General features: G+C 34.6%; 2 protein-coding genes across 2 annotated transcripts in view; both read left to right on the forward strand.

The window, feature by feature from the left end:
• The window catches only part of IFI44L (interferon induced protein 44 like), a 23,959-nt gene extending 3,806 nt beyond the window's left edge, over nucleotides 1-20,153 (forward strand). The window contains exons 2-9 of the mRNA XM_017880101.1: nucleotides 3,781-4,268; nucleotides 4,841-4,889; nucleotides 5,611-5,806; nucleotides 12,771-12,923; nucleotides 14,462-14,633; nucleotides 18,789-18,889; nucleotides 19,205-19,379; nucleotides 19,545-20,153. Of these exons, the coding sequence (XP_017735590.1) occupies nucleotides 3,791-4,268; nucleotides 4,841-4,889; nucleotides 5,611-5,806; nucleotides 12,771-12,923; nucleotides 14,462-14,633; nucleotides 18,789-18,889; nucleotides 19,205-19,379; nucleotides 19,545-19,579 (1,359 nt within the window). The 5' untranslated portion in view covers nucleotides 3,781-3,790 and the 3' untranslated portion in view covers nucleotides 19,580-20,153. The remainder of the gene's footprint in view (nucleotides 1-3,780; nucleotides 4,269-4,840; nucleotides 4,890-5,610; nucleotides 5,807-12,770; nucleotides 12,924-14,461; nucleotides 14,634-18,788; nucleotides 18,890-19,204; nucleotides 19,380-19,544) is intronic.
• On the forward strand, nucleotides 8,568-10,028 carry LOC108534634 (small kinetochore-associated protein). Its single transcript, XM_017880102.1, has one exon. The coding sequence runs from the start codon at nucleotides 8,673-8,675 to the stop codon at nucleotides 9,387-9,389; it is 717 nt and encodes a 238-aa protein (XP_017735591.1). The 5' UTR covers nucleotides 8,568-8,672; the 3' UTR covers nucleotides 9,390-10,028.
• Nucleotides 20,154-20,512: the final 359 nt, after the last annotated feature.

Below are 20,512 nucleotides of genomic sequence, written 5' to 3' on the forward strand. Positions count from 1 at the left end.
TGGAGTGCAGTGGCCGGATCTCAGCTCACTGCAAGCTCCGCCTCCCGGGTTTACGCCATTCTCCTGCCTCAGCCTCCCAAGTAGCTGGGACTACAGGCACCCGCCAACTTTCCCGGCTAGTTTTTTGTATTTTTTAGTAGAGACGGGGTTTCGCCGTGTTAGCCAGGATGGTCTCGATCTCCTGACCTCGCGATCCACCCGTCTCGGCCTCCCAAAGTGCTGGGATTACAGGCTTGAGCCACCGCGCCCGGCCGATTTCTAGTTTCATTACATGGTTATGAGGAAAGACACTTGATATGGTTTCAATCTTCTTAGATTTATTAAGACTTGTTTTTTGACCTAACATGTAATCTATCCTGGAGAACTCTCCTATAATACATGTGAGAAGAATGTGTATTTTGTTGTTGCTGGGTGGAATGCCCTGTATATGCCTTATTAGGTCCATTAGGACTATGGTGTTCAAGTTCTCTGTTTTCCTATTGATCTTCTGTTTGGATATTTTATAATGGATAAATTATTGTAACTGGGCTATCGAAATCTCCTTCTCTTATTGTGTTGCTGTTTCTCCCTTCAATTCTTTCAGTCTTTACTTCATTTATTTAGGTGCTCTGATGTTGGATGAACATATATTTATAACTGTTACATCTTTCTGGCGAATTGACCCTTTTATTATTACATGATGTCCTTCATAGCTTCTTATGACAGGTTTTGATTTACTGTCTATTTTGTGAGGGATAAGGACACACACCCCTTGCGGGTTACCTTGCAGTTCTTGCGGTTACCATTTGCAAAGATGCCCTTATTATCACTTGATTTTCATCCTATGTGTGTTCTTAAGTCTAAGTGATTTCTTGGAGACAGCATATTGTTGTATTTTGTCATGACATGCTTTGACTCAGTATTACCCTTCTTTCTTTCTTTCCTTTTTTTTTTTTTTTTTTTTGGTTTGCTAATATTTTGCTGAGGATCATTCCATCTATATTTATAAAAGAGTGGCCTGTAATTTTTGTTGCTGATAACACCATTAACAGGTTTTGGTATCTAAGTTATTCTTTGGAAGAACATGTGTAAGATTGTATATTATATATTCTTCAAAATTTGGTCGAATTCAGCAACTAGACTCTGATCCTTGAGTTTTCTTGGGGAAGTCTTAAATTAATTATGAATTTAGTTTTAAAAAATAGCTATGAGACAGTCAAATTTTGTATTTACTTTTATGTCAGCTTTGGTAAGTTGTATTTTTCTAGAAATTTGTCCACTTAATTTATTCTTAAGTTTATTTTTACAAAGTTGTTTATCTTCAGACCATTTTATAGTTTATCATTTATTGCATTGGTACTGATGTTTTCTCTTATGTTTTGGATTTTAGGACATTCCTTCCCTTTTTTCCCTTTGTCAATGTCAGCAGTGTTTTACAAATTTTGTTAATCCTTTTGAAAACTGGGTTTTGATTTTGTTAATCTTCTCTATTGTATACTTGATTTGTCCATTAATATTTCTGTCCATTATTTTTGCTTTTATTTTATTATTTCTTTCTACTTACTTTGAGTTTAATTGGTATTTTTTCTGATTTTTTGAAGTGAAAGTTTATATAGTTAATTTTCAGCCTTTCTTCATTTCTTATATGTTTAAGCTTATATGACGTTTGTAATGTTTTATCTTCATTCTATAAGTTTTAACAAGAATATTTTATCATTTAATTAAATTTCATATTTGAATAATGGATTATTTCAAAATATGTTTTTTATTTTCCAACGTATGAGGGGATCTACTAGTTATCTTCTTGTTAAAAAATTGCTGGCTTATACTATTTGTTCAATATTATAGTACTTTGAAATGTTTCGAGACTTGTTTACTTTTTAAGATTTGTAGAATATCTCTTCTATACTCTTTTTCTTTTATTCTTGTTTTCTGGTTTCATATATCTCAACTAATTTTACTATATCCTTTAATCCCTTTTGCCCTTTTCTCTTTTGATTCTCTTTTTTTCTCAATACTTCAGTTGGTAAATTTTCTTCTAATTCTTTATGCCTACTTGCAGTTAAATGTTTTCACTTAATTATTAATTTCAGATATATATTTTTACATATAGAATCTCTTTGACTTTTTATTGCATTCATTTTACTGTAAATCATTCAATCTTACCTTTTAGCTGTTTGAACATATTAAACATAGTAATTTAAAAATCTCTATGGGTAACTCCAGTATAAGTAAGGGTTTGTTTCTAGTGTGTGCTCTTTCCTCTTGGTTTTCTATCATGTTGTTTCATTTACCTCGAAACATGAATGTGTTTATGATGAATGAGAATCACTGAATAGTTAAAAAATCATAGAGATATTTTGAAGCTGGAAGAATGTTCTTTTCATCCAGACAAGATTTATTTTGTTTCTGCCATGCAACTGTGGACACTAGCAACTCTCATTTACTTTAATTCAATCCAGGATTAAGAATACTGAAGTATGAAATTAACTCTGTCTGCTTCCAGTTCATACTTACTTCTTCTCTGTAGCTCTTTTCTTAAATTTTTAAAAAACATTTGTTTCAATAGTACTTGGAGTATAAATGGTTTTTTGTTACGTGGATGAATTATATAGTGGTGAATTCTGAGATTTTAGTGCATCCATTATGCAAGTAGTGTACATTGTATCTAATATGTAGTTTTTTTAATCCCTAGCTCCTCTTCCATCCTCTCCTTTCTGAGTCTCTAAAGTCTATTATATCAGTTGTATGCCTTTGTGTACTCATAGCTTAGCTCCCACTTATAAGTGAGAGCATATGGTTTTTGGTTTTCCCTGTAGCTCTTCAGAATCCCAAACTGTAGCCTAAGGGAAAGGTTTCCCAGGTACTCTCCTTATTGCACTCAAAGGATGATTTTTATCTCCCTAACTCTATGAGTCTAGCAAATGCTTTGCTTAACTTTTCAGCACCACAAATGCCTTTTCTGAATCTGACAGACACACGTCGCAAATGTGCTCCCAAATGCCTAGCTAATCTCTCTTTCTATAACTTCTCCAAATCTTTGCCAATAGCTATAGGTCTTAACTGCCTTGTTTGGTCTTTAGAGCTTTGTGACACATGTGTTTTTATAGTTTATCCTTCTTTTCCAGTTTTTTTTTGTTGAAATAATTGTTGTGATGACCAATAGTCTATTATGCTACTGTAAGACTTCTATAGCTGTTATCTTCTTTCACATTTCAGTTTCTTTATGTGCTTTATTTTGCATGAATTCCTAGGCTCAATTTTCTAATTCATACATTGGCAAATGATGCATGTGATATGATGATGATGGCCTCTGTTCCAGCCATATGCATTTTTAAAGAAAATTTTATTGGAACACAGTCATGCTCTCTTGTTTACATATTATCTATGACTTCTTTTGTATTACAGTGGCAATGTTGAGTAACTGTGGAAGAGACCTTATGGCCTACAAAGGCTAGTTGAGTAATTGTGGAAGAGACCTTATGGCCTACAAAGGCTAAAATATTTACTATCTTGTTCATTATGAAAAAGTTTGCTGACTCTTATTCAGATTTATTTTTTCTTTATTCTTTAACTTTCTGAAGTTTGTCAATTGATTTAAAATTTTAATGACTTTTCCTTTCTAAATTATATATTTTATATCTAACATTATTGTGCCATTTCTATATTTTTTGCCTTAACCAAATAATATGTTTTAATTGAATCAGTGAAAAAAGAACTCACTGAAAGTAGAAGTGGAAAGCTAAGCTATAAGCTACTATATTATACAAGCTTCTCAACCTATAATTGTTTTTCCATTAGATCTAGAACAATGGAAGTGACAACAAGATTGACATGGAATGATGAAAATCATCTGCGCAAGCTGCTTGGAAATGTTTCTTTGAGTCTTCTCTATAAGTCTAGTGTTCATGGAGGTAGCATTGAAGATATGGTTCAAAGATGCAGCCATCAGGGATATACTATAACAATGACTTACATTAATGAAAATATGATTGTAGCCTTTGTGCTTGGAAATTATACTAATTTATGTGAAAGTTCGACAGAGCCAAATGATTCCCTGTGGTTTTCACTTCAAAAGAAAAATGACACCACTGAAATAGAAACATTACTCTTAAATACAGCACCAAAAATTATTGATAAACAACTGGTGTGTCATTTATCAAAAAAGAATATTTTCATTATAAGTCCAGATAATAAAATTTATCTAGATAAAATGATGACAAAAAACTTGAAACTAAGGTTTTATGGCCACCTTCAATTTTTGGAGTGCGAAGTTTTTCGAGTTGAAGGTACGTAAAATTAGATAGTCCTACATCTCACATTATGATTCTAATCTTTGTGTTCGGTAGGTAATAATTGATCTACAAGAGTGAGGAAAGTGAGAGGAACAGTTAGATTGGTGCCAATTTATACTTTTTGATAAATTCTGAAATGAAATGTGGGAAACATAAAGATTATGAGGTTTTTATCCAGAACGTATAGGCTGCTTTGAGAAGAGCAAGTTGAGAAATATATGTACAGAGATAGAGATGACAAAGGAGTTGGAGATGTGGAGAGAGAGAGAGATCTTATCATCAGAGCTGGTCTGTTTTGATGTATGACCCAAAGATCAGACCCTTATAACATATGACCCTTAGAACTTCTAGGTGTAATTATGTGAGAGCTTCCAGAGCAAGTTAATGTGCAGAGAGGATAATTTTTTCTCCTCTTCCTCTCATTATGTTGCCAACCCTGACTCCTAATTGAGCAACTCAGCCCTGGGTTATGCAAGCAAACTCAATGTCTTATTTCAAAAGTAGTCTTGGCCATATTTAACCAGACAAGTTTTAAAAACTTATTATGCTATGTTTATTTCCTATAGGAACTAAGTATAACCTAGACTGCACAAAGAGGATATTGAAAGCCAGAGAGTAAGTTGGATTCTTGGGCTATCTATTAATGATTTTATTTAGACCACTTGTATAAAGAATGCTGACAAATAAGTAGTAAAGATAAAACTCATGCCACTGGAATGATTAAAAAAAAAAGAGTTATAATGTTTTTGGCATAAAATAACAAAACCACCACCAACTATGAAACTTTAAATATCCACCTGATGGCATTGACCAATTTGATTTCATTTCCACTTCAGATCAAAATTTTCCAGGTAGAGTCTGGATAACCATTTTAGATAATTTCTCTGAATCTTTTCCTTGAGAAACAGCTTTTGAGAATCCTTAGTAAATATCAAAACAAACTCCCTTTTAAATTTATAGATAGCTACATTGCATATATTTTATTTTGATTTCTCCTTAATGTATTTTTAGTGAAAATAATAATTTATCTTCAATGTTACTGATATTTCTCATTACATTCACGTGATCTAAGACTAATAGTTGAAAAATTGTTTGGTTGCTGGTTAATATTTAACTTTAGTCAGATGTAAAATAATGCATTTTCTTTAAGCACAAAATGTATAAGTTTAGATATTTCCAATCATATTATAGAAGATCCTATTATCAATATAATAATTAAGTATTGAAAAAATACCCTTCTCAGGAAGAGAAAGAAGCTCTAGGTGACTTGTAGTGTTCTTTATGGTATTCTTTATTGGCTGTTCTTATGCTGTATTTAACCACTGTATTTTAACAGGCACAGAAATAGGCTTCTAGCAGACATCAGAGGCTACAAGCCCTATGCAGACTTGGTTTCAGAAATTCGTATTCTTTTGGTGGGTCCAGTTGGGTCTGGAAAGTCCAGTTTTTTCAATTCAGTCAAGTCTGTTTTTCATGGCCATGTGACTGGCCAAGCCATAGTCGGGTCTGATACCATCAGCATTACTGAACGGGTAAGTTATTTCCCTGAGGATTTTATTTTATAGATTACAATTACTATATTGTTTATGTCTTTGCCTTTTTCTCTCAGGGCAATCCTAACATACAATTAAATGCTAAATCAAATGGAAAATAGAAGTAAAATTTTAATCAGAATCGCCTCCATTGTGCTATATTATACAGAGAAGCTTTCAAATTTTATGGAAGGAAGAAGCAGTTACATAAAGAATACTTTTTAGTATTTGTGTAAAAAACAACAAAAATTAAAAAACCCTATGGAAATATTTGGCCATTATATTTGACGTTCATTTTACTCACGTAACACATGATTTTACCTGGTTTAAAATGTTTTTCTTTTTTGTAGTAAAATAATGAGAATTATGTAAGATAATTTTTTTTTTTAATTACATAAGACCATTTTCTAAGACATGGTCATGAAAAGCAAAATAGTATTTCACTTTGGTGGGTCAACTTTGAAGGAGAACTTGAAGTGTAAATCTATGCTCTTACAAAACTATCTTATTTACAAAAGATATACATAAGGAAATAAATAGTAATATAGATTTCTTACTTGTCGCTCTAAAGAACTACAAATTATGATGCAACACTTGTCAAGAAAATTCTTTCTGGTTTATGCTTTTCAATGTTATCATGCACATGCTATCAAACAAAAAAATAAGAAAGGGAAAGAATAGAAAATTTTAGAATCAGGCTTTTTAAATGATTACCACAAATTAATATTGTCACTTGTTAGGTGACAATATTATGCTATGTATTATCAATATGCTGTGTATTATCAATGCAAAATTTAGCATAATATAAGACTGCATAATAAGACAGTAATGGTTGATTTTTAGCTTTTGTGATACACTCAATAACTGAAAGAATTTTCTAGGACTTTCAAGAATTACATCTTATTTCTTGATGTTGGCCAGATACTATGCTCTGGAGTGGCTTTATTTTAATATATCAGTGTAGTCTCAGAAGCCATGGCAAGGTATAGCAACACAAATTAAATTGATTAAGACAAATTAAATTAATTAAGCATTGATTGAAATGTCTCTGTTTGCTAAATATTTATTCAGAAATAGAGACCTAAATACAAATAATGCTTGGTCCTGTTGTCCAGAGATCTCAGAGACCAACGCAGATAATAAATATGTATCATTCATTGTGATATATGCTATAATAGAGGTACTACTCAAGACAAAATTTCTCTTTCTTCCTTTTAAGTTTTAAATTCCAAAGGTCTTATTTTAAGAGAAGCTGTAGACACTGAATTCCAATGAAATGCAAATGTTATTTAAATTGAAGAAATGTAGGGCAGACTTTTATGAGGGAAATAGAATATTTTATTGCTTAAAGACCCTTTCCTTTGAATAATTGAAGTTATAAAGCAAGCAAATCAATGGGTAAGGAAACTATGAAGATGCATATTGGTGTTCCTGAAATTTTACCATGTACTTTAACTCTAGTGCTTAGTGTAATTTCTTTCATGTTGAGGCACTGGTAAGTCCTATTCTCCTAGATAAAAAACTTCAGTGGGATTACGCCTATGCGTTTCATGGCCCAGGGAGAGCTTTTGACTTTATTACAGACCACAATAGGTCATAGAGGGTTCTCTCCCTTCTGGTTTGAGTGATATTACACCCTTGCCAGAACCACAGATGGAAAAATTGTAAATAAAGTGTCTCTGAGAAATCCTTTCCTTTGCAATTCTTCCTAAATCTTCCATTTTTTTGTGTGTATGTTGAAAGTATATCTGACCAACAAATAAAATACTTTCAGAATTCTTCTAAAAAATATCCTTGCTATAATATTGAATGTGTTTATCTAGGAAAGAAAGTTCTGTTGTGCTTCTTAAAGTGAGATTTGTGGACCCCTTGGGTTCCCAGATACATTTTAAGGATACCTCTGAGTTCAAAACTATTTTTAGAATTATTCTAAGTTTTTTTTTTTTTGTCTTTCCTAGTGTCTTGACACTTGAATTAATTATACAACATAGTTTTACCCATTGGCACATTAATATGAATCAAACGGTGGCACCAAACACTACTACTAGTCACTGTATTTCTCCCAATTACTGCACTTACAGGAAAAAATGCCAGTTTTACTCCTTGATGAATAGTAACAGTTACTGGTTTTATTTAAACTCTACTTTGGAATACACATCATTTTGATATTCAGTATGATAACATGGGAAGTGCTCATAAAGTACTTCTAATGCATATTGAAAATTAGCAGTTGTCTTTAGAAAAAGCACTGGAGCAACTGAGTTGTTAACTGAACTTTTTTTTATGTGACGTCACTTTTACTGGACAGAACAGACTTACTTATTCATACTTGGATATTTGGCAGATATCTTAATGAAAATGCTCAAAGCGACCTTGCTAATTAAAGACAAAAGCAAAAACTGACAGTGTCTGTTGCCAATAACAAAATTTGAGCTTTTGAGAAAAATCAAAGTTAGAGAAACTTGTATCCACTATTCTGAGCCTGACAGCTTTTCAACACTTAAGACTTATCCAGTGAGATTAATGGTGGTATTAACAAATGTGATGTTTTAATATTGTATGATGAAATGTGTCAACATTAGGAAGATCTGGATAACCCAGTGAACCAATGTTTTAAAATGTGCAATAAATTAGGCTAAAAAATCATGCATGAGTAAAAGATATATTCAAAGTATGAGACGAACCAATGGATTTAATGTGGCGGCATATAAAAATGTCGCAGATTCCACTTGCAACTAACCTTTAAGAAGTTATTACTTGGGCAGGAGGCGCGACAGTTGGTTCAGGGGATCTTTTGAAAGAGAGTGACAAGGACTGCGGGCAGGACCGGCGGGCTCCTGGAGTTCAGCCGTGCCGCCTCCTTACGATGACCAGTGTGGTTAAGACAGTGTATAACCTGCAGCCCGCCTCTGCGCTGAGCGGCGGCCAGCCCGCAGACACACAAACTCGGGCCACTTCTAAGAGTCTCTTACCTGTTAGGTCCAAAGAAGTCGATGTTTCCAAACAGCTTCATTCAGGAGGTCCAGAGAATGATGTTACAAAAATCACCAAACTGAGACGAGAGAATGGGCAAATGAAAGCTACTGATACCACCACCAGAAGGAATGTCAGAAAAGGCTACAAACCACTGAGTAAGCAAAAATCAGAGGAAGAGCTCAAGGACAAGAACCAGCTCTTAGAAGCCGTCAACAAGGAGTTGCACCAGAAGTTGACTGAAACTCAGGGAGAGCTGAAGGACCTGACCCAAAAGGTAGAGCTGCTGGAGAAGTTTCGGGACAACTGTTTGGCAATTTTGGAGAGCAAGGGCCTCGATCCAGCTTTAGGCAGTGAGACCCTGGCATCACGACAAGAATCTACTACCGATCACATGGACTCTATGTTGCTGTTAGAAACTTTGCAAGAGGAGCTGAAGCTTTTTAATGAAACAGCCAAAAAGCAGATGGAGGAGTTACAGGCCTTAAAGGTAAAGCTGGAGATGAAAGAAGAAAGAGCCCGATTCCTAGAACAGCAAACCTTGTGTAACAATCAAGTAAATGATTTAACAACAGCCCTTAAGGAATTGGAGCAGCTATTAGAAATGTAAGAAGAAGCAAGTGGCCACATGGCTCCCTCTTGGGCATAAACTCTCAGAGGAAGCCACTTAGGATATCATCTTGGCCATGATCTTCTGGGACTCACCATCTCCAGAATGAAAACAATTTCTACAGTAGAATTGAGGACAGTTTATGCTGAAATGGCAATTCCTCATTTAAGCAAGTTTTTCCAACCTTCAGGTTGGTCAGCCCTCCTGAGCCTCACAGGTGGATAATTGAGGCCTCCAAGAGAGGGGGGCCTAGGAGCTTGGATTGACCTTCTAGTCAACCACCTGATTCCAGCACACCATTATAATCTGGAGACTAAACCAACAACCAGAGGATCTAAAATGTCACATTCAGATTTTCAGGAAGAAAATCTTCATTACAGTAGAGCACAAGTGTTCCGTACAAGACCACTGAGGAGCCATGCCGTCCCCTTCAAACCTGGAACACATTCTGTCCCATCCTGGTTGGGCTTCTGTACCTTCTTATTAATTTATGAACCTAAAGTTGCTTGAAGTGTTTTGGGCTTAATAAATGGGGTGAAAGTATAGGTAGCAGTAACACCTACATGAAACAATACACCTTGGAGCTTTAAATTACTTTTTTTTTAAGTCTACTTTTAAAATAAATACTTCTGTAAATAATAAAAAAAAAGAAGTTATTACTTGTTGAGCTTTCCTATATTATGTTGAGGAATATTCACAATTACCTGAAAACTATACAGTGAAATATTACCTCCTTTTCATAGTATACATACGTGTGAGAGGCCATATTTTCTTCACATACATCAATTGAAACAACATATCAAGAGACTGAATCAGAGCCACATATGAGATTACAGTTATATTCTTTAATCCAGACTTTAAAGGGAATTGTAATAATAAACCAATGACAGTTTTATGTAAATTTTAAAATGCTTTTAAGTAAAAAATGTTATTTGATAAACATGTGACAGGTTTATAATTGAATTTTTAATGGTTAAAACAACATTTAAGAGGAGGAGGGGCAGAGCAAGATGGTCACATAGGTCTCTCCAGCAATCATTCCTCCACTGAAACATCAATTTGAATAACTACTAACACACAAAAATATCACCTCAGGAAATCAGGTGAAAGATTACAGTACCAGTTCTAGCACAATAATAACAAAAGATACATTGAAGAGGGTAGGAAAAACAGTTTTACGTCATCTGCATCACCCCCCTCAATCCCAGGCAGCATAGTGTGGAGAGAACTGTCATCTGCTTGGGGGAAAAGAGGGAGTTGAGCACAGGACTTTGCCTGGACTCCAATATCAGGCCTACTACAGTAAAATCGAGCACTGGATAGAACCTCATGGCCCCAGACTTTAGGCTGTTATTTGACAGTTGAGCCTCTAGCCCCGTGCTGTTGCCAAAGTAAGACCATGTGGCCCTAAGCTTCAAGCTTGCATGGTGGACTCAGTCCCTGGACCCCACCATGGATGGATTATTAGTGGCCCAACCTCTGAACAGCACTTAATGACAGGGATGCCACAGTGGCCCTGAGCTTTAGGCGTGCCTCAGTGCTGCACCAGTCACAGTGGTCCCAGGCTTTGGGACTATGCAAGGCAGCGTGCTCAGAATTTTTGGATAGGCTGATTGTTGAAGGACTTTTCCAGACAAAGGCAACCTGCAAAGATTGGAATAAGTACCTACTTCCAGAGATGTTTATACATTGACACATAGTCACAAGAGTCAAGAACCATCAGGGTAATATGACATCATTAAAGAGATAAAATAATGTGCCAGTGACCAATCCTAAAGAAATGGAGATGTATGAACCACCTGAAGAATTCAAAATAATTATTTTAACGAAGCACAGCAAACTTCAAGAAAATACAGAGAAACAATTTAACAAAATGAGAAAAATGATGAGTGATCAGAATAAGAAATTTAATAGAAAGGTTGTAATAATTATAAAAAATCAAACAATTTTCAGAGATAAAAAATACAGTGGGTGAAATGAGAAATGAAATAGAGACCATCAACAGCAGAACTGATCAAGTAAGAGTCTGTGAACTTAAAGGTAGGTTATTTGAAAATATAGATAGAGGAGAAAAAAAACAAAATGAAAAGGAATGAAGAAAGCTTATGGGATTTATGGAACAGCATCAAAAGAACAAATATTCAAGTTATAGGAGCTAAAGGAGATAAGAAATTAAAAGTAATAGATATCTTAAGTAAATAAATAGTAGCAAAAAACTTTTCAAACCTGGAGGATGATGTAAATATCCAGGTAAAGCTGAGAGAAAAGTCCCCAGTCAGATTTAATCCAAAGAAGATTAACCCAAGACATATTAAAATCAAACTGTAAAATATCAAAGACAAAGAGAGGATTCTGAAAACAGGAAGATAAAAAAAGCAAATAACATATTAGAGAGTTTTAATATGACTAGCAGCAGACTTGTCAGCAGAAACTGTACAGGGTGAGAGAGTGGGATGAAATATTCAAAGTGCTGAAAGAAAAAACAAACAAACACATCCATTGCAAATATTATACCCAGTAAAGCTGTCCTTCAGAAATAAAGGATAGATAAAAATTTTCCTGGATGAACAAAAGCTGAGGGAGTTCATTACAATTAGACCTGTCTTACAAGAATGCTAAAGCAAGTTTTTCAAGATGAAAGAAAAGGATGCTAATAAGTAATATAAAAATATCTGAAAGTATAAAACTCACTGGTAAAACTATATGGTAAAATTCAGAATACTCGTACTATAATGATGGTGTGTAAATCACTTATATCTTCAATATGAAGTTTAAAAGACAAAACTACTAAAATAATAATAGCTATAATATTTTGTTAAAGGATATGCAACGTGGAAAGATGTAAATTGTGGCATCAAAGATGCAAACTGTGGGGAGGAGTGGAGTAAAAATCTGGAGTGTTTTTTTTTTTTTTTTTCTATCTAAGTGGAGCTGTTATTAACTTAATATAACCAGTTATAAATTTTCTTTTGTAAGCATCATGATTAACCACAAAACAAATACTGATAGTAGATGCATAAAATATAAAAAGCAAGGAGTCAAAACATACCATTTTATATATATATATGTGTGTATATATATACACACATGCGTGTTTTACATGATAAATTGCATATAATTTTCCATTTTAATTAAAAAAGAAGCATTAAAATTTTTTCAGTTTTAATTTCCAACATTTTAAATGTTCATAGATATAACCCACATAAATAACAGATCTTTGGGATTCTCAATAACTTTTAAGAGTCTAAAGGGGTCCTGAGACCAAACTGTTTGCGGACCATGGTGTTCAAATATTAACCAATCTCTTTTCTTATTATTATCCTGTTTTGAATGTTGGATGATGGATGAAACTTTACACTTAATATATATATTTTTTAACAGTATAGGATCTATTCTGTTAAAGATGGAAAAAATGGAAAATCTCTGCCATTTATGTTGTGTGACACCATGGGGCTAGATGGGGCAGAGGGAGCAGGACTGTGCATGGATGACATTCCCTACATCTTAAAAGGTTGTACACCAGACAGATATCAGGTAAGATTTCTTCAATATCCAAAACATTTCAAATCATTTTCTTCAGTATTTTCATTGAATTTTAACCTCATAAGGCAATTTCAACTGCCATAATGTGGTTTCAACATCAATCAACACTATTCTACTTTAAATGAATAAGGGTTCATATAAAAAAAGTAGAGTGACTACTGTTCTTTTCTGTAACATTGAAAAATAAAGTCAAAAGGCAGGATTCTATTTATTCACATTCTAGTAAAAGATCAAGGAGATAGTGTGCTTTTATCACTCTTTACAATAATGTAAACTAGTAATAGTCACTTAATGCCTTGCACTTTTTGGGTTACATAGACAAAATATTGGAACAAGTAACCACTTTGTATTGAAATGTGATTTTATACTGTAAATGCTTAGATTTCACTACTAAATACCTAGATTCAAAATTTGGCTTTGCTACTAGCAGATGTGTACCCATAAGTAAGTTACACACTTCTCTCTCTTAGTTTTTTTTTTTTAGGTGTGCAATGTTGGTATTAATGGTGTCCATCTCATAGGGTGGCTAAGAAGATTAAATGAGATGATATAGTCTAAGTTCTCAAAAAAGCCAACAATGATTGTTACCTTTCTTTTAGGTGTTGGGTATCAGCCTCAATTTCTAAAGAAGACTCTCTTTTGCCTCACAATTTTGCTGAATTGGAAACCTTACCTATGTATTCATTTATTCATTCAAAAACCATTTATTATAAACCATATTTGTGCCAAACTCTAAGCCAGTTACTGAAAACACATAGTTCAATAACAACACAATCCTTATCCTCCAGGAGTTCATAATGCAGTCAGGGAAAAGGAGACACACAGATAAAGAGAGCGGGGATACAGCGAAGACATTGGAGAAATCAGGAGCATACCAACACCCTAATTTTTCACAGCAGGGAACCAGTCAATTCAGTCCAACATTGAAATATATAGCTTAGTAACTACATGTTTCCAAACTCTTGTTTCATAATCTATTTCCTTAATCTTAGAAAGATTATTGTCTTGTGGTAAGAAGACATTAACTTCAAAGTTGGTATTTCTTTTATTTCACTTTAGTTTGTTTTTCTTCTATAAAATCAAAATAAATTACAGTCTTTTAATTTAAATAGCATTTGCAACATATTTTTCTTTGTTTTATTCTCTCTATCCAGTTCATTTAAGCATGCAAAATGCTTAGAGAGGAATTTTAAGTTGTATTTAACAAATGTTAATGGTGTGTATTTCAGGATAGTAGGATTTGATGTTAGCTTTCCCAAAATATTCTTTATACTTTCCTGAAATACTTACAATGGATGATTATCATTTTTGCCACAGCAATAAAGCGTTTTTTTTTCCTGCAAGAGAGATATAATGGCATTATGCTCACAGTGGGAAGGGAGTAAAGAGGTGGGTGCTACTAATTTGGGGAAAGAATTGCTGGGGAGGAGGGAGATAAGTAGTTACAGTACTAGAAGCATTAATTGTCTCTTTAAGGATTAAACAGAAACTCTCTGAATTCTGAATGTTACCTTATGTTTTTATAACAGTTTAATCCCCGTAAACCAATTACACCTGAGCATTCTACTTTTATCACCTCTCCATCTCTGAAGGACAGGATTCACTGTGTGGCTTATGTCTTAGACATCAACTCTATTGACAATCTCTCCTCTAAAATGTTGGCAAAATTCAAGCAAGTTCACAAAGAAGTATTAAACTGTGGTGAGTCTCATTGTACTTATCTAAAAAAATTTACTTTGATATAATTATAGATTTGCCAGAAGTTGCAAAGAGATTACAGAGATTTCCCATGTACCTTTCATCCAATTTCCCTGGAGTGGTGGCCGTCACAGGTAGAGATCATTCACAGGCATGACTGAAGAAAGACCTCAAATCCTAATTTTCAGTCTTTAAAGAATAGACTAGCCATCCTTTTTTTCTTTTTTCGTATGCGATTTTCCTGAGGCGTTAGATAGGGAAGTCACCTCTTCACACTATGTGGCTGCACCAGGAACACTGAATCCAGGAAACTGATTGCTAACAATATGTGTTTATAGTTCTATGTCATCTTATCACATGTGTAAGTTTATGTACCCATCTCTGCAACCAACTGTTACATCACTTCATAGATTTCCCCCATGGCACCCACTATTCCTCCACCATCCTTAACTCTTGGCAACCACTAATATTTTCTTCATTTCCGTAATTTTGTCATTTTGTGAATTTTTTTTTTTTTTTTTTTTTTTTTTTTTGAGACGGAGTCTTGCTCTGTAGCCCAGGCTGGAGTGCAGTGGCGATCTCGGCTCACTGCAAGCTCCGCCTCCCGGGTTCATGCCATTCTCCTGCCTCAGCCTCCTGAGTAGCTGGGACTATAGGCGCCCGCCACCTCGCCCGGCTAGTTTTTTGTATTTTTTAGTAGAGACGGGGTTTCACCATGTTAGCCAGGATGGTCTCGATCTCCTGACCTCGTGATCCGCCCGTCTCAGCCTCCCAAAGTGCTGGGATTACAGGCTTGAGCCACCGCGCCCGGCTTGTGAATGTTATACAAATGGAATCATAGAGTATGTCACCTTTTGAGACTGAATTTTTTGACTCAGCCTAATATCCTCTGACATCCATCCAAGATTTTGTATGTATTTATTGTTCATTAAAAAAAATTGTATGGTATTCCATGGTATAGATATCCCACAGTTTAACCATGCTCTATCAAAAAAAATTCCAGTTTTTAGCTACTGCAAATAAAACTCCTATGAATATTAGTGTTCAGGTTTTTTGTGGACATGTTTTTATTCCTCTGGGATAAGTCTCCAAAAATGTAATGCGGGGTCATATAGTAACTGTATGTTTAACTTTGAAAGAGATCACCAAGCTACATTCTAGAGGGACTGTACCATTTTACAATCCCACCAGCAATACATGAGAGATCTGATTTTTCTGCATTCTTGGTAGTATTTGCTATTGTTGCTATTAGAAAATTGTTAACTATTCTAATAGATGTATATTGATATTTCATCAGGTTCTTAATTTGCATTGCTTAATGACTAATGACATTGAATATCTTCTCATGTGCTTATTTGCCTTCTGTATAGCTTGTTCAGTGAAATGTCTCCTCACGTCTTTTGACTATTTTCTGATTGGATTATTTGTGTTTTTTAGAACTTGAATTTTGAAAGATCTGTAAATCCTAAATATGAATCAATTGTAAGATATATCATTTGCAAATAGTTTCTCTCAGTCTGCAGTTGTCTTACTATTATAACGATTTCTAGCCCTGCCATATCTCATCTCTCTTTTTGGAACTCTGGGACGTGAATTCTAGATATTTTGTTATAGTCTCACTGTATATTTATTTATTTATTTATTTTTATATCTACTTGCTCTTTATTTTTCAGAGTGGGTAATTTCTATTGTTATATCTTTAAATTCATTTGTTCATTACTTTGTCTTCTCCATTCTGCTTTTGAGCATATCTATTGTTTGTCCTATCTTGGGTATAATATTCTTTTAGTTCTAAAATTTCTATTTGATTCTTTTTTGTATCTTCTATTTCTTTGCTGAGACATTCCGCTTCCTGCATTTGCTTCAAGCATGTTCCAACTTGGCTCTTAAGCATTTTTATGATGGTTGCTTTAGAATCCTTGCCAAATAATTCTAACATCTTTGTCATCTAATTAGGGTCAGGATCTTCTGATTAGCTTTTCTTTTTCAAGTTGAGAATTTCCTGGGTTTTGATGTGACAAATGATCTTTAATTGTGTCTTTGATATTTTAGGTATTTTATTCTGTGACTCTGGATCTTACATCTTGTGTTTTCACAGACATATTCTGATACTGGTAGGACGGAAAGTATAGGTTTTCCATGAGGCCTTGTTTGACATCCCTAGAGAAAGGGCACTTTCTTACTGCGCCCCATATAGGATCCCCTGACATCACAGGGGCTAGAAGCCTCCTTGCATCTAAGGTTAATGAAGGGTAAAGTTCTAGCTTCTCATTTGTTCTCCTCTGACACTGCCAGAGAGGGAGAAGAGCACCTCATTGCCGCTGATTTGGTGGAAGTCTAGGATCCCCAAGTAGCCTCCCTTGACACCATCAAGACAGACCTTGTTAGTGCAGGTATAAATGTGCTGGCTCCCTACATTTTTTTTTCTTGTCTGATACTACCTTGGCTAAGGACGAAGGTTGGGAAAGGGAAGGACATATCCATGGATAGGGCTAAGTGATTTCTGTGGTGTTTGGCTCAGGTAGTGTGGCTATTTTCTGAAAGTTTTCTGTCTTGCTACACTGCCCGTTTTCTTATGCTTTGACTAGATGGAACAGGTTTTACTTTACTTTTTTTTTCTTGTTGCTGGCTCTAATTGGCATTTTTCAGTTGTGAGTGTCTCTAAAAGCCAATCTGGGACATATGAAGTAAAAAGAAAACCTAGAGAACTCATCTGTGTATTGTTTCTTGGATCTCAAGGTTTCTGGCCAAATTGCATCCTCTGCACTTTTCAATCTTTATGTTTGATTTATGTATAATGTCCAGAGATTTTAGCCATATTTAGTGTAAAGAAGAGGGAAAAGTGTGTCTACTCCATTTGATTCAGAACTGGAAGTACTCTCACTGAAATTTGAAAATATTTTCATATAAAGAATTGTTGGGGCATTTATACTCCAAAGCCTCATCGCTTACTTTATCAGTATAAAGATCACGTATTTAGGTTCCAAAAAGTGCTATGCAGTTTAATGTATAGAGGATGGTCTTGGGTAAGTGAACCACGTTTTTAAATAGTAGTAAACTTTGACCTTGAGGAAGGTAACTTAATTTCACTGAACTTTAGTCTTCTGTTCTTATAAAATGGGGATAAGTTTTGTATCTGAACTTAACAAACCATCTAACAAATGTCTGAGTAGTGAACATTAGATATACACAATGTAAATATATAAGCTTATATAATCACTTAATAGCTTTAAAATGATGGAGGGTTTGGGGTAAAAGAGAAATGCTAAGTTTTAAAATGAGTTTTCAAGGACGTATGGCAACACATTATGCTTGGCATGCTGGATGGCAATGCTTAATGCAACTAACTGTGCTGACTTAGGACCTCTAAAAGGACATTGTATTAATTTTGAAAGAGAAGAATTACATTGTAACAGAGGTTGAAAAAAATTATAGGTATCAATTGAGAACTGCCCTCTACCAGAACCTAGGTATTAATTGGCCAACTTTGCTAGTTATTCCTCTAAAACCTGAATGATGAGAAGGTAGTAAAAGAAATCATTTAGTAATGGAAAAAAGAAACACAAGATTTCGGTAGGAAGAAGGTACTAAAAGCTCTGTTAAGAGTTCTGGGAGTTTTCTTGGCAGGCATTTGAAATTAATCTTATATTTTCCTCATAAGCAGTTGTTAGTATTGTAGAATTTTGATTCGTTTAGAAGTCAAGTGTGATTTACTAATTCAATCCCTGTGGTTTGAGGGAGAAAGGCATAGATCCTTACTAGAACTGTGAAATCAGTACAGTTTGCTTTCATAAATGCTCATACACAACCCTCCTCACCCCTCTTTTCTTGTGGTTCTTTTAGTCCCCAAAGTCCAGCAACCCCTTTTTTCCCCTTGGCCAATTTAAAACAAACTAGTTGAATGGAATAGTAGATAATTGCAATTTAGTATGAATTTAGTTGCATTGAAAAAATGCTGTCTCATGTTGGAAAAAAAGACCAAAGATCATTTCTCTTCTAGAAAAGCTTCAGGCTCCATATTGAGATGTATTGGGGATATTTCATTCTTCAGCTCTCAAAATCACATTACCCTATAGAGTTGCTTTCACATGTATTTAATAACTTGTTGACACATTGCTATTTATGACATAAAATAACTGATTTATCTATTTGATATAGGTGTAGCACATGTAGCCTTGCTTACTAAAGTGGATGATTGCAGTGAGGTTCTTCAAGACAACTTTTTAAACCTGAGTAGATCTATGACTTCTCAAAGGCAGGTAAAGAATGCTGATCATAACCAGATATTATTGTGATAGTATCACAATCATAGTTGTGTGTGGGTGTGTGTGTGTCTGTATGTGTATATATGCTCACACAACATATTTGCAGGGAAATGAAGAATGGAATCAATTGCTTGATTAATTCAAATTTATATCACACTTAAAACTGCAATGATCTGAATTATTAGTATGTTCCCAAGATAACTTATTAAGCCATTGCTTTTTGGGTTTCTTTCTTAAATTGTATTTAAAGTTGGTCAAATTTCAAATATTAAATACAAGACTTACATTTTTAAAATATACTTTCCACAGGTCATGAATGTCCATAAAATGCTAGGCATTCCTATTTCCAGTATTTTGATGGTTGGAAATTATGCTTCAGATTTGGAACTGGACCCCATGAATGATATTCTGGTCCTCTCTGCACTGAGGCAGATGCTGCGGGCTGCAGATGATTTCTTAGAAGATTTGCCTCTTGAGGAAACTGGTAATCTGGTCCTTTTCTCCCTCTCTCATAAATCACTGGTGCCTTTTGAAAAATCTTAAGTTATACATCAGTTATTAGATGACTGGGGCCCATCTGCATGCCCTAGTCCTGAAAGTTGCATTAGGATATGTGCTTAATTTCCACTCTTTTTTGTTTCATTTTCAGGTGCAATTGAGAGAGTGTTACAGCCCTGCCTTTGATATAAGTTGCCTTGATTCTGACATTTGGCCCAGCCTGTATTGGTGTGCCTCAATGAGAGTCAATCTCTATTGACAGCCTCCTTCAGATTTTGCTTTTGTTCATTTTGCCTTCTGTCCTTGGAACAGTCGTATCTCAAGTTCAAAGGCCAAACCTGAGAAGCAGTGGGCTAAGATAGGTCCTACCACAAACCACCCCTCCATATTTCTGTACCATTTACAATTCAGTTTTCGGTGACACCTTCTTAAACCACTCCAGGAAAAATGAGATACTCTCTTATTTATTCTTCTATAGCACTCTATACAGAGCTATGTGAGTACTAATCACATTGAATAATAGTTATAAAATTATTGTGTAGACATCTGCTTTGTTAAATAGATTGTGAGTTCTTTGAGAAACAGTGTGGATTTTACTTATCTATGTATTGACAGAACTTAGCACAGTGCCTGGTAATGAGCAAGCATATTTACCATTACTTTTCCCTCCCACCCTCTCCAACATCACATTCACTTTAAATTTTTCTCTACATAGAAAGGAAAACTAGCCTGGGCAATATGATGAAACCCCATCTCCACTACAAAAAAAAAAAAAAAGAACAAAACAAAACCCACAAAAATTAGCTGGGTATGATGGCACGTGCCTGTACTCCCAGTTACTCAGGATGATTGATTTAGCCTTGGAGGTGGAGTCTACAGTGAGCTGAGATTGTGCCACTGCACTCTAGCCTGGGAGAAAAAATAAGATCCTGACTCAAAAAAACAAAAGAAAACAAAACAAACAAACAAAAAACAGAAAGGAAGACTGAAAGAGAATGAAAAGCTGGGGAGAGGAAATAAAAATAAAGAAGGAAGAGTGTTTCATTTATATCTGAATGAAAATATGAATTACTGTAAGTAATTGAATTAATAAAAATGAGCCAATATTTTTTAACAATT

This window comes from Rhinopithecus bieti, unplaced genomic scaffold (genome assembly GCF_001698545.2).
Source record: "Rhinopithecus bieti isolate Rb0 unplaced genomic scaffold, ASM169854v2 scaffold_12238, whole genome shotgun sequence".
In the NCBI taxonomy this organism is placed as follows: Eukaryota; Metazoa; Chordata; class Mammalia; order Primates; family Cercopithecidae; genus Rhinopithecus; species Rhinopithecus bieti.